Genomic DNA, 14726 nt, shown 5'->3' on the forward strand with positions numbered 1-14726 from the left:
TTCCCCCAAAGAATCCTGGGAACTGCGGTTTGTTAAGGGTGTCAAGAGCTGTTTAGAGATTCTTCAGAGAGCTAAAAATTTCCAGAGTGGCTTAAAAATTCCCAGAAGCCACGCTGGACGTCCAGCTTCCGAAAATTGTTTGAAAACTGGAAAACTCACTTCTGGATTTCGATCGTTCGGGAGCCAAGATGTTCGAGATCCAAGGTACGATTGTATACCACCAATTTAGGATTACTGCCAATTGTCAAATGACTGTTTTTTTAACAGGGTTTTGCCACCAAATTTTAACTATGTTTTTTTTAAATCATTGGTGCAGTTCTGTCATTTATCCTTTGTTGTACATGGCCCAGGGGTTCTTTGGGGGGAAGGGCCATTTACAATTACGACAAATAATCATAATAATCATTGATGTGATTTTGTTGCTTAACCATAGCACCCAAGAGAGCTACTGGTCTGTCCCTTTCTACAGCTGGGGAGCTAAATTTCAACTACTGGGACCTGCCTTTAACTGAGCTGCCTTATGTATTTACAAAAAAGAAGAGGGCCTTTTCTGCAGTGGCACCCACACTCTGGAATGCCCTCTCCAAATAGGCACATTTGGTGCCCATATTACAATCTTGTCAAGTCCTGTGTATTTTAGGTGACATTTTAGGTGGAATTTTGCCTTACTTCGTTTTTCACTTCTTTTAAAAACGGTTTTCACCTGCCTCAGCTTGGCTGAATATAACAATATTTTATCAGTTTATTTAAGAATCTATTGTTTATTTGTTGGTTTTTATGTTGTATTTATGTTTTGAAATCTTTGGTGGCGGTGAAGAAGTATTTTAAATGATTAAACATTTTTTGTAAAGGAGGAGGAGATGGCTATTACTCCCATGCCCTTATTGGAGGAGACAGATAGCTAGAAAATGGGACAAGCTTTTGGTATGGATTAGGAAGGCACTGTTAAATATTCGTGTGACTCTTTGGTCTTCGAGAGGTTCAGAAAAGTATACTTAGAGCAGTGGTGGTGAACCTGTGGCCCTCCAGATGTTTGGGCTCCAGATGTTATCAGCCCCTGCCAGCCTGGCCAACAGTCAGGGATGATGATGGGAGATGGAGCCAAGAACATCTGGAAGCCACTGGCTGGCCAACCCTGACGTAGGGCTCTTGTACGGTAGGCAGAGCGGTCAGCCTCCCAAAGTCCCAGCTGAGCTCACCTTCAGCTCTTGGCTCCCTTCGTCATCCTCCAGGATCTCACTGTGCTCAGTGTGGGATGTAGCTGGAGACTCACTGCTTGTGGCCTGGAGGGAGATGAAGGGGGAAAGATGAGCAGCCTATAGAAAATGCCCTCCTTCTCCTGGCTTGAGTTCTTTAGGTCCCTTAGGACCAGGCGAGGCAAGACAGTGGAGATTCATGACAGCACCTCCTCTTGTCTTCTCTTTATCATTCAGGCTGTGAGGGCCATTCCCTCACAGGCCTAATTTCAGGGGCATAATCTGCAGGCTCAGAGAAACAATGAGGCTGGCAGAAATACATTGTTTTAAGCTCAAGGGAAGACCCCCACCTCTGGCAAATAGCCCAAACCCTCCTGTCCTATCAGTGACCAGTCTAAGGAAGGTGGGGCTGGGGGAAGACAAATTATTACTGAGTTTTGAATGGCATGGAAAGGGTGGAGAGAGATCTTCTCTCTCATCCTACTAGAACCTGGGCATGGGTGCCTGATGAAATTGATCAAGGACACAATGGATGGTTTAAACCAGTGTTTCTCAGTTGTTTTTGGACTACAGTTCCCCTCATCCCTGACCATCCGGCTAGCTAGGGATCATGGGAGCTGTAGTCCAGCAACAGCTGGAGACCCAAGGTTGGCAATCACTGGTTTAGACTGCTGAAATTAACAGACACGGCACATTTATTTATTTAAGTCATTGTTTGCGTTTCTAAGTGCCGTGTGCTTAAAAACAATCCATAGAAAATGGGACAACAAAACATTAAAGTTTGCCATAAAGGCAATCCCTACTCCAACATGTCTGCTGGAACAAGGAAGTCTTTTGACATGTGTGTGAAGTGCAAGAAAGGTGCCCGTGGGAGATAGTTATTAGTATTATGAGCATTATTATATAATGGACTTGGGCCCTCAACACTGAATTCAGGGCTTCTAGTAGTTAAGTTATGGGGGACCCCAACAGGGACTCCCCGAAGGATCTCAGTGGTCAGGCCAGGATATAAGGGATCAGGCAGTCCTTAAGATAGCCTTGACCCAAGTTGTTAAGGGCCTTGGAAATTAATACAGAAACCCTGAACTTGTCCCAGTAACACATGGGCAGCCAGTATAAGCTTGAAGCATGGGCTGGCCTGTCCCCATCAATGGTCTAGTTGCCACATTTTGCACCAGCTGGAGGTTCCAGACCAGACCCAAAGAGTGCATTGCAGTGCTCAAGTCTTGGTTAATTATCAGTATGCAAGGATGGCTGCTAGCTTAGATGGCCTTTTAGAAGAGTTAGGCAAAAATTCATGGCGGGTAGAACAAATTGGTACCATGAGAGGAGCAATGTAGCCTCCATGTTCAGAGGCCATGTTGCAGCCTAGGTATACCTGAGTGCCAGTTCTTGGTGGTCAGCGAAACCCTCTAACAACCCAGTGAGGACTGAGCATTAAAAAAGAGGGTCCAGACTTCGCTAACTAATGGAGTGGGGAGAAAAATGGAAAACCAGGTAGGAGGGGGAATGGGATATATTGGGAAAGTGTATGGCTGGCAGGCCAGACACCCTGAAGAGCACAGAATCGTAGACTTGTAGAGCTCGAGGGGACCACAAGGGTACTCTACTCCAACCCCCTGCGATGTAGGAATCTTTTGCCCACCTTGGTGCTCAAACCCATGGCCCTTAGATCAAGAGTCTCATGCTCTACTGGCTAAGCTATCCCAGCACTCCACCATGCAACATTTTATTGTATGCCCCACTTGCACTTTTGAATACTGGAGGCTTGTGGGTTTTCCGGAAACATCTGCTTGCCCACTAGTGGGAAAGGGATGCTGGACTCTAGAAGGGCTCTACTTGTATTCTTAGCAGGCTGTGTGCTTTGTGCATTGAAGTAGTAGTAGTAGTAGTAGTAGTAGTAGTAGTAGTAGTAGTAATAACAACAACAACAACAACAACAACAACAACAACAACAATTATTTATTATTTATACCCTGCCCAACTGGCTGGGTTTCCCCAGCCAATCTGGGTGGCTCCCAACCGAATGTTAAAAACACAATATAGCATTATAAAAATTAAAAACTTCCCTAAACAGGGCTGCCTTCAGATTTCTTTTAAAAGTCAGATAGTTGTTTATTTCCTTGACATCTGATGGGAGGGCATTCCACAGGGTGGGCACCACTACTGAGAAGGCCCTCCGCCTGGTTCCCTGTAACCTCACTTCTTGCAGTGAGGGAACCACCAGAAGGCCCTCGGAGCTGGACCTCTGTATCCAGGCTGAATGATGGGGGTGGAGATGCTCCTTCAGGTATACTGGGCCGAACCAGTTTAGGGATTTAAAGGTCAGCACCAACACTTTGAATTGTGCTCAGAAACATACTGGGAGCCAATGTAGGTCTTTCAGGACTGGTGTTATATGGTCTCGGCACTCGACACTCCCTGTCACCAGTCTAGCTGCCGCATTCTGGATTAATTGTAGTTTCCAGGTCACCTTCAAAGGTAGCCCCATGTAGAGCGCATTGCCATAGTCCAAGCGGGAGATAACCAGAGCATGCACCACTCTGGCGATACAGTCTGCAGGCAGGTAGGATCTCAGCCTGCGTATGGAGGCTGAGATGGAGCTGGTAGACAGCTGCCCTGGACACAGAACTGACCTGCGCCTCCATGGACAGCTGTGGGTCAGGGGCACAGTTACCTCATTCAGGACTAGGGAGTCCCCCACACCTGCCCCCCCAACAGTACTTCTGTCTTGTCAGGATTCAACCTCAATGATAACTTCCATCATCTCTGGCCCTAACTGGCTGTGTTGGGTGGGGCTGTGGAGTTGCACAGTCCTATTCGGAGAGACCCATTGCAATAAATGAACATGACTAGCTTTGGCGCATGAATTTAAATGGGTCTATTTGGATTAGAACTTAGTTGGCAACAACCCTTGGAGTCCCAGAACATCTGGAGGGTGATGGGCTCCATACCTCTGTTCCATAGGCTAAGCAAGAGAGGACCTCCAGAGAGTGCTTTCATGTATATTAAGTACCTTTTGAGTCATTGGGCAGTGCATCATGACACCGGCTCTACTCACCATGGGCTCCTTGGCATCATCTTCGGTCTCACTCGGCCGGCTGGGGCTGCTCTCACTGGTCGTGATCTGCACCAGGATGTCTGCCTTGGAGAGCTGCGTTCCCCGCTTGGCTGCAGAAAAGGCAGAGTGACAGATACAGGCATGAATTCGGTCTTCCTTGCCTGCAGCTCCACACAAAGATGACCCTCCTTGCCTCACAGAACTTGAGCTTTTGGATGGACGCACACATGACGGTATCACAGGAGGAGATACCTTAGGCTCCACTGTGCTTCCTTGAATGTCTGCTCCTTTATACAGGGCAGCATGACTGAGTGGTGCAACATTGCAGGAGATTCCAGGTTCAATCCCAGGCACCTCAAGGTAGGGCTGGGACAGAATCCTGCCCTCAAACTAGTCCATTTATGAACTGCAGTAAGTCTGTTTCTTTTTTTAAAAAAACAACTGCATTTGCCACGCTGGGGCATCAGAGCCCTTTAATCTACTGTTTAGTGGCACAAATTTAACATTTTCCAGTATGTGCTCCTAGATGCCCATGCAGATAGGATTTGAGTAAGAACAGCAGTGTGTGTGTGTGTGTGTGTGTGTGTGTGGGGTGACCTTTCTGTTTTAATTCTGTGATAAGGTGAAGGTATAGAGTAACTATAATGTGCAACATAAATTGAAATTTTGGGAGAACCATGGAGGGAGAGAGGGGAAGTCGTAGGTGGCGTGATTGGTTGTTAAACTTGAAATGTTACAGAATTGCTTGATACATATCTATCTCACCTATCTATCTATCATCTATCTATCTATCATCTATCTAATCTATCTATCTGTCATCTATCTATCTATCTAATCTATCTATCTGTCATCTATCTATCTAATCTAATCTATCTATCTATCTATCTATCTATCTATCTATCTATCTATCTATCTATCTCTATCTATCTATCTATCTATCTATCTATCTATCTATCTATCATCATCTATCTAATCTCTCTCTCTCTCTCTCTCTCTCTCTCTCATCTATCTATCTATCTATCTATCTATCTATCTATCTATCTATCTAATCTATCTATCATCTATCTTCTATCTATCTATCTATCTATCTATCTATCTATCTATCTCATCTGGTACAGTCTTGCTCACTCTGCTTGGCAGTGCCAGCTCTCCAAATACAGGTCTTGGAGCCCCTTTTGAACTGGGAGACATTGGAGACAGAAGTTTCTCCAGGTGAGGCATGTGCTCTGAGCAGGTGTGCTGAGCAATGGTCCCTCCTCTCCAGTAATAACAGAAAGCCTCCTGCTGGGACTTGACCTCCCAGCCTCCCTTCTCTTCCCTGCTGTGCTATTCCGGCTTGTGTCACCTCCTTCAAACACAATGCAGGCTCCCTAGGCTCTCTTTAGTCCTCCAGGTGCACTTCAAGTCTGAAACGACCTACAAAGCAAGGGGAGGGGGGGAGAGGGGGCTGCGGGGATCCTCACCTTTCCCACAGCGCTTGCGCCGGTAGCAGAGAGAGAAGAAAACCACCAGGAGAAGGAGAGCAGCAACGCCGGAGGCAGCCAAGGTACCCAAAATTAGGACGGACAGGACTTCTGATGAGAATAAGATGGGTTATTTACACACACACACACTTTTTATTTGTTGTATTAGGTAGCCCTGCCCTCTCTTAGAATCACAGAATCATAGAATCATAGAATCATAGAATCATAGAGTTGGAAGAGACCACAAGGGCCATCGAGTCCAACCCCCTGCCAAGCAGGAAACACCATCAGAGCACTCCTGACATATGGTTGTCAAGCCTCTGCTTAAAGACCTCCAAAGAAGGAGACTCCACCACACTCCTTGGCAGCAAATTCCACTGAAGGAACTGGAGAAATTTACAAGGGTTTATTATCCCATGTTGTCACTGCAACTACTCTGTGGCTGCTGAAAGACAGCGATTTGCCCACAGGAGGTTTGTGGCTACAATTTGAACTCAGATCTCCCTGCTCTGAATTTGACACCAGGTGGCCTAGTAGTGGCAGGGCCTGGGTCAGCACTTGGCATCCTCAGGCAGCGTCTAAGGGCTCACCCATACTGCCTGCTCTGGGATTCCCCACAATATTATTTTTCTAGCCTGATATACTCTGGGCATCCCCATAAAAAGATAAGGAGAAATGTTCTCTCTTTCTTTTTTACTTTTTTCTTTAATTCTTAAACTTTTAATAAATATTTTTTTTTAAAAAAAAGATAAGCAGAAATTAAGGTCCAAAGAACCTGGAGGAATACAAATGTGGCCCTCCAGATGCCATTGGACTACAACTCCCATCGTCCCTGCCATGCTGGCTGTGGCTGATGGGGTTTGGAGTCTGCCAGCATCTGGAGGGCTGCAGGTCTTCGCTCCCTGCCCCAGGCTTCCTGGCCAAAGATAGGAGCCTCACCTTGGCGGCGCAAGCTGACTGCCGCAGAGCGGGCACCAAAGCGGTTCCAGGCCGTGCAGTTGTAGGGCAGGGCAAAGTCGGCATCGTGGGTCGGGTCGATCAGCAAGGCCGAGAGCACCCCTTGGTCCGTCACCACTGTGTCCACGGTGAAGCGATCCAGCGAGCCAGCATCCAGCACCCGTTCGCCCCACGCCCAGGCCTGCGACAAGAGGAAAGGGAGAGGATCAAGGCTATGAACAGCAGTGGGGCATTGGGACGGAGGTGGGCAGGGGCGCAACACCTGGACCTAAGGGAGAGCTACCTGCAAACACTGCATGACAAATAAGCAAGAGAGATATCCACCAAATAAGCCAAGCAGAGGGAGAGGGAGGTTACATCAACTTGCAAGGCAACGGGTCAAACGGCTACCCTTTAATTTTGCAAAATTCCCCATTATGCTCAGCCAAAATGTCACAAACTATTGAGCAAGCTTTTGAGTCTGCCAGAAGACTTTATCAGGCTGGATGCTAAGCAAAACAGGAGGGTGGGTGTGCTAAAAGAGCTGGCTTGTGGCTATACTGTTTGCATTTGTCATATATTCATTATTTGCTGTGCACCTTAGAAAGGTCACAGCAATGGTGGTTGTCATGGAGAGATTCTGCACTTTGGAATGTATCCTTATGCCACTGGTAGGCAGATGGGAGACTCAAGAGGGTTTTGACCCAGAGCCAGTGCATGTGTGACAGTTGTCACATGCACACTCTTTAGAAACACAACTCCATGTGGCATTTCCTCCACCTTGTGGCTGGCTGATCACGTGCATTGTACAAAAAAATACTATGGAAAAAATAGGATTGTTTGCACCATGCAAAAACAAAACAAAACATAAACTAACAACCCATGGTGCGCCAAAATCACCATGCAAGAATCTTTCAGATTCTTGTGCGCAACGTAGAAAAATTCTTGTGTGCAATGTAGAAAAATAGACCACACACACAAATCTGCTTATTTTGTCCAGGCTGCTGCAGATCTGTTTGATCTCTGCCTCTCACGTAGAAGGGGCTGGGAAATCACCAGAACTGCACAGTCAGTCACGACCCACAAATAGCTCTCCAGATGTTAATAGGCACCTTGCGTAGTGATTTAAAGCTGCAAGGGGAGCGCTTAGGCCCTCTGAGGATTTCTCGGCATGGTGGGAACAAAGTCAATAAACCTTTGCTCTGCTTGGTGTATCCAAGTTGTATCATTCACTGACTTTCAAGAATGCAGGGTTCCCCCACTCCCCCTTTTCTAAAAACCCACCAGCTTCTCAAAAACCTTTGATCTGGGAAGGGGTGGGGGTGGCAATCTGCCATCTGGAGGCAGGTGGAAACACATATGGGATCCTGATTCAGGCTGGAACTGGAGGAGGGGGTTTAACCCTTCCCCCTCCATGCTGTTCTCTCAAGTTAACATCGCACCCCTCCCCTTAAGCTATTTGCCCAAGAGGAATCACGGCATCTATGTTTTGACTCATTAGCTAGTAGGTGTTTTTTTTTAGAAGGTGGAGGGAGATTTCAGCCAGAAAAAATAACAGCACAGAGAGGCAAAGGTGAACTCCAGTGTGGGGAAGCTTTGGTCCTCCAGATGTTCCTGAACTATAACTCCCATCAGCCCCAGTAGGCATGGTCAATAGCCAGGGATGATGGGAGTTGCAGTTCAGCAACAACTGGAAGCCCCAAAGTTCCCCACAAAGCCCTGCAACTCTAATCTGAACCGGACAAAAAGCAGAAATAAAAAACCCCATGGATCTCCTCTAGTTGGTCAAGGAGAAATTAAAAGGCCAGAACGCTGTGTGCTTTGGGATAGGAACATTAGGATTCTGGGCCAAGAAACGCTGAATTCAGTGACCCATATAAATCCTGCAGATTAAGCAACTTTTGCACACTGAGCTGCTTATTTTGCACAATTCATTCTGCCACTGCGGAAGGGGGCAAAGGGCAATGCTGTGTCTGGCGGAGCCCCACACCCTCCGATGGAGAGCCTGCTCAGAACGTGTCTCAGCTCAGAGCAACCCTGAAGCTGCAGCATAACTGCATTTGGGATATCGCAAGCAGTTTTGGTTGGGGAACGACCGTAACTCCATTGTAGAGCACGAGTTGAAGAGCTCATTTTGAACCAATCCTTATTTTTAACAGCAGCTTTATCTGCTGCAGCTCGTCCCTGATTTGATGTGCTTTCATTTTTATAATGCGCTCGTGTCAGATTTGCTATAAGCAGTCCTGACCATCACTTCCCTCCCCCTTTTCCCAGCTGAAAGGTAGGATGAAGATACTTGTATAATAAAGAAATAGTGAAATTCAACTTGGAACTATAGTGAAAGCTGCCAGAGCTTGCCCCAAGATGGGCAGAAAAAAAATGCACACATGTTTTAAGAACAGCTATCCAATAACCGCTGTGCCTATGTAATATTATGTACATCCAGAGGGCTAGAAACCTGCGTACTCTTGATTTAAAAGTTGAGATTTCCAGAATGCTGAATTCCTGAGCTTGCAAAGTGCTACTATAATAATAATAATTCATTATTTATAATGCGCCCAGCTGGCCGGGTTTCCCCAGTGACTCTGGGCGGGTCCCAACAGAATTAATGATAATAGTAATAATAATAATAATAATAATAATAATAATAATAATAATAATAATAATAATTTTTAAAAAAATAAATATCAGACATTAAAAACTTCCCTAAACAGGGCTGCCTTCAGATGTCTTCTAAAAGTCAAGTAGTTGTTTATTTCCTTGACATCTGATAGAAGGGCGTTCCACAGGGCGGGTGCCACTACTGAGAAGGCCCTCTGCCGAGTTCCCTGTGGCTTCACTTCTCGCAGTGAGGGAGCCACCAGAAGGCCCTTGGAGCTGGACCTCATTGTCTGGGATGAACGATTGGGGTGGAGACGCTCCTTCAGGTATACTGATGTACACACAGGTTAAGGGACAAGGAACAGCAGGTCTGGAAAGGCTAGTTGACTAAAGTACTTACTATCCTATCGGGAGGTGGGACGCTCCCCACTAAGCACTCCAGCCGTGCCTTGGTTCCCACCGCAGTCTGCTGGCTTGGTTCTGCGCTGATAATGGGCGGACCTGGAAAGGAGGACACAATCAGGGCAGTGTTCAAAACAGAAGAGGCCCTTTCTCCCCTCCCCATCCCTTAGTTACTGTTTTAGAAGGCTACAGGAGCTGGCTATGATTTGGTTAAAAAGAGAGCGTCTCAGATGTAGAGGCTTGCGGATTTCATCAAGGCTCCCTCTTATCTTTCCCAGGAAAGCAGGGCATACAGCTCAATGGTAAAGCATCTGCCATACATACAGAGGAGAAAGATCCATGGTTCCATCTCTGGCTTTTCCAGGTAGGAACGAGAAGGACAATGGTCTAAGCTAAGCCAGTTTCTTATGTTCCCCAGGCAAGGCAAGCTGCAATCCTCTCCCGTCTTTGCTTTGCTCTGCACCCTTTAACAGTCTTGCCACACCCACCACCCAGTCCCGACACAAGGCCAGGCCCCTCACCGTTCACAGCCAGGGTCACCTCCTTCTCCGCCACTCCAATGCGCGGCACAATGGCTTTGCACACATAAACACCAGCGTCTTCCTGCGTCACCGCCTTGAGATGCAGAGTGTTGCCGTTGCTCAGCACCTGTTGGTACAAGGAGTTCTGGTTGTGGCTCTCTTAGGACCAAAGGAATCTTTCCAGCAGGGGTGGGGAGTCTCTCTCCTGACCCCAGTCCCTGGGGGTAACTTGTTGGGGGCTGCATGCTGGTGATGGGTGGGGCCAGAGGCAAAGTGGGCAGGGCATCCTTCACTTTCTTGCCTTCTGTGTTTATAGGCAAGTGAAGCAGTGGCATGTGGGCCTCCGAGATCTATTTCTTTTCTTCTTCCAAAATTTGTGTAATTTGCAAATTACAATCCCATAACTATTTGTTTTTTTAACTTCCAACTTTTGGGAAAAAAGGGAAATTGGCATGATTTGAAAGTTGCAAGCAAGATCAGAGCGCATGGGCTCCTGGTGTAAATCACTGGCTGTATTAGACTCTTTCTATTTCATAATTGTTTTTCGTTGTTGTTATAATAAAAATCTGAACAGGGGGCTGATGCTGCAATTACCACACTAGATCCTTTCTTGGTCCAGGCCAGGGTGAGAGGAGGATTCCCAGTCCAGGTACAGGTGAAAGAGGCGTCTGCACCAATGTCCACCGTCAGGGGCTTTGGCTGAGAGACGAGGCGGGGTCCGACTGCAGACAGAAAGAAAGGGGTTGCTGAGAGTTAGTTGAATGGAGCAACTGACCATCAGCCTCAGTCTCCCTATCTGCAATATGGGAATAACGATACTGGAAGTGGCTACCTTCTGGAGGTTTTGTAAGAATCATGGCAAGAGGGTATAAGAAGCACATTGACCATGTAAATTAGGGTTGGGGTGAAAATTTAGAGCTAGTGTCTGACTAATCTATGAGCATCCCTGCTCGAATTTTTGTGAACAGGGCTGAAGCAGACACAGCCCATTCTGAGCAGGGTTGTCACACTCTGAGCCAAGGTCAAGTCCATCAAAAGACCTATTTGCAAACTGAAGGAAATGGTGTCTCCAATAGCTTACATAGGGGCACTTCCAGCAGGGCTGGTAAAAAAATAACGGTTGCTGTCTGTGTGTATGTGTGCAAAATTTTAATCCCTTGCAAAGTGGGCTTTCCCCTCTCACTAGAGCATCTGTTTTTGCTGGAACAAGGCTTTTTGCTGGAGCAGAGAGAGGTGGGAATAATAGTTGTTCCTCACCGACCACCCATAATATTTCCAAGTACTCAAAAAACCTTCCAATGTTTGTGAGAGCACTCAAAAGCGATTGCTTGCAACGCACCTCTCCATCGTTTCCAAGGCAAACAGAGGTTGTTCACCCATCCTGAATGTAATTCCAAGGATTCCTGTCATGACCTACACTAGCCAAACAGCAGTTGGGCAAAACAGGATGGCAAGGGACTTTCTGAGGCGAGAGCCTGCCAGTAATTACATTACCCATAAGCAGAGTAAACCTTGGGAGACCCTCTGCCAAACTCCATTTTAGGCACATTGAAAGCTGCCTTCCACAAGGCCAGGCCGGGGGTCACCAATCTTCTTGGGACAGTGGGCATGCTTTGGCCTTTTGAGAAAATGCCGCGGGAGCAAAATGGCTGCCGGTGTGCGTGTGGCATTGTGACACAAAATGGCTGCTGTGGAGGCCATGTTGGGGTGGCCAAGCAAGTTCAAGCAGGAACAGAGCAAGAAGAGCAAATGTCTTTCACGCATTGTGGATTTTTGAGGCCGTATTGACTGAGACTTAGGAGATACTGATGGGCACTTGCAGAGGTCACCTTGGTGACCCCAGAGTCAGGCAATTTATCCACCCTGCTCAGTGTTTTTCACTTGGACTGTCTCTGGCATTCTCAGGTCTCCTAGAGGGGTCTTTCCCATTGTTCTGCTTCTTGATTCTTTTAAGGGAAGATGGCGGGGGCTGACCTTGGGTTTGGGTGCCAAGTGTGTTCTCTGCCACTGAGCTACGCCCCCCCCCACTTATCTCGTGATCTGGAGCCTCCTCCTTTACTTACAATGCACATCCACTAGTGTGCTGACATTGGTGCTGCCCACAGCGTTGGACACCTCACACGACACAGGCTCTGTGAAGAAGGACTGGTCAACTGTTGCCTCGTAGCTGTCGCCATTGGCCTCCGAGATAGGCACACCTCCTTTTGCCCACCTGTGAAGAGATGTGCGGTCTTAGGAGAGATTGGCTCAAGGAGTCCTTTATGAGAAAAGATTCCCCTATGTCAGGGCCAGGGACGTTCCGGCTCATGGGCCAGATGTGGGTCGCAAGGCCTCCCCATTTTGGACCACAAGGCCATTTCCCCCCTAAAACTATGCCCATCATATGTGACACCAGGTGCAGGGCAGGTGGGGATGCAGCTTCAGAGAGCAGGATTGAACTCCCCACACACCCGCTGACACACGGGGAGTTCAGTCCTGCTTACCTCAGGTGCACCAGCCAGTTCCCAGTACCTGAACCCTGCACAAAGCAGGATTGAGCCCCCTGATGTGTGGAGAGTTCACTCCTGCTTTGTGCAGGATCTCCGCTCACTTCATCGGGTCAGCTTGGACAGCTGGGTGCGACAACCCACTTGTCAATCACCCAAAGTCAATACAATGTCAGGTGGTTGGTTCAGCCTACCCATCAAAGTTGGCCCATTGTAGGAAGGGAAGATCTCTGACCCAATGGACCAAAAAAAAATCCCCCTCTCCTGCCCTGTGTGGAATGCCATACAATGCTGGGGGATCTTTTATTTAGAAAGCAGGTACATAAGGAGCGTGTGGGGATGTGAGAGAGATATATAAAATCATGCGCTGTGTGGGGAAAGTGAACCGAAGTTCATCTCCCTCCCCGGGGCCCATCCAATCAAGCGGAAAGGTGGAAGATTCAGAATGGACAAAAGGAAACGACTTCCTCACACAGGGCAGAGTCGAACTGTGGAACTCTCTGCCACAAGATTTGGAGATGGCAACCAACTTAGAAGGTTTAAAAGAGGGATTAGGCAGATACTTGGAGGGTCAGGCTGTCAGTGGGTACCAGTCATGATGGCTATGCAGTAACGCCACTGCCTGAGAGGGCGGCAGAGGGCCAAATTGCTCTTGGGCTTCTAGAAGGCATCTGGCTGCCCACTGAAGGAAACAGGATGTTGGACTAGATGGACCTCTGGCCTGATTCCCCAGGGCTCTTGTCTTCCTTTGAAAGGCGAGGAAGGGGCAAGAACCACAGCAAAAGAAAGCAAACACACTTTGCTGTCTTGCTAACTGGCAAGCGTCAACGAGCATGCCATCTCCAGTGTTGCCATTAGAGGGCATCCCAGTCACACCATTGCCGCTGCATGATCTCTGATGGGCAGGCTGTCTCCTCTTTCTAGCCCTTACCTGTAGCCTGTCACTTCGGGGTTGGAGGTGGCCGTGCAGAGGAAGCTCACTTTGCCACCCTCGGCCACAGTTTGAGGCTGCACCGAGAGCATGACAACCGGTGGATCTGCAAGACGGAGGGAGAGGAACGGATGAAAATCCTGAACATTTATTTCCTGTAGTGTAAAGGCCCCAGTGACCTGGCAAAGGGATGCCCAAAGGGTAAGGTTTATGCCTTGTTTCTCCCCGAGGCATTTATCCCAATTGGGAAATGGGTACCAAAGTTTGTGCCTATAGCCAGCATCAGCTTGGGTCTTTTACCATCCATCACTGCATCTGCCTGGCTCCCTTACTATCAACCTATGCAGTGTCTATTAGCAGTTCCACCTGGGTACAGTCAGTTAGGCTGCTGCCAAGGCAGGTAGCTAGGATTCCACATAGCTTGCTCCTCCAGGTTTCCATGCTTTCAGAAGCCCCCAGCCACGGCAAGGTACCAAGAGCACTGCTTCTGCAGGATATAAGGACTCCAAGGGTGGCGCCAATCTCTTATTTCGTTTGAATCACCCCACAGTGACCTAGGCCCCATCTGGGCTATGCATTTAAAGCGGTATCACAGCACTTTAAACCGTACTTTATCAACGATGCTGAGAGTTGTTAGTAGGCCCCATTCCCTTCACAGAACTGCACACAATTCAGAGTGTTCCCTGGGAAAGGGGCTTGACTGTTCAAGCCCTCTGGGAATTGTAGCTCTGTGAGGGGAATTGGAATCTCTTTTGACAGCTCTCAGCACCCTTAACAAAACACATTTCCCAGGATTCCTTGGGGAAAGACGTGGTTGTTTAAAATGGCATCGTAGCGTTTTAAATTTACGGTGTGAATGTGGCCATGTTTATTGCACCACAAAGCCATCCCGCCATGTGAAACAGCTCCGTTTCCTCCCTTCCCAGCTCTCCTTCAACATAGGAAGCTGCCTCCCTCATACTGACTCAGACCACCAACTCAGTATGGCCTACACTGACTGGCAGCACCTCTCCAGGCAGGGAAAACGCCCAGCCACAACTGAAGTTGCCGGGAGATTGAACCAAGGAACTTCTGCGTGGAAGGCAGATGCGCTGTCAGAGAGTCCCACCCCTTCCTGGCAGGCCCATGC

General features: G+C 47.9%; 1 protein-coding gene across 3 annotated transcripts in view; it reads right to left on the bottom strand.

Annotated features, from left to right (window-relative positions):
• Window positions 1-14726, bottom strand: part of KIRREL2 (kirre like nephrin family adhesion molecule 2) — a 60314-nt gene that overhangs the window by 2187 nt on the left and 43401 nt on the right. The window contains exons 6-14 of one of the 3 annotated variants that reach the window (XM_083512292.1): window positions 13598-13703; window positions 12244-12392; window positions 10775-10902; window positions 10181-10307; window positions 9658-9758; window positions 6660-6858; window positions 5721-5828; window positions 4258-4367; window positions 1200-1283 (exon numbers count right to left, since the gene is read on the bottom strand). In XM_083512292.1, coding sequence (XP_083368418.1) covers window positions 1200-1283; window positions 4258-4367; window positions 5721-5828; window positions 6660-6858; window positions 9658-9758; window positions 10181-10307; window positions 10775-10902; window positions 12244-12392; window positions 13598-13703 — 1112 coding nt within the window. Of the gene's footprint in view, window positions 1-1199; window positions 1284-4257; window positions 4368-5720; window positions 5832-6659; window positions 6859-9657; window positions 9759-10180; window positions 10308-10774; window positions 10903-12243; window positions 12393-13597; window positions 13704-14726 lie in introns of all 3 variants that reach the window. The other 2 variants (XM_083512291.1, XM_083512293.1) reach the window with 2 other exon arrangements.

Source organism: Podarcis liolepis (assembly GCF_965112155.1).
Source record: "Podarcis liolepis genome assembly, chromosome: 7".
NCBI lineage: Eukaryota > Metazoa > Chordata > Lepidosauria > Squamata > Lacertidae > Podarcis > Podarcis liolepis.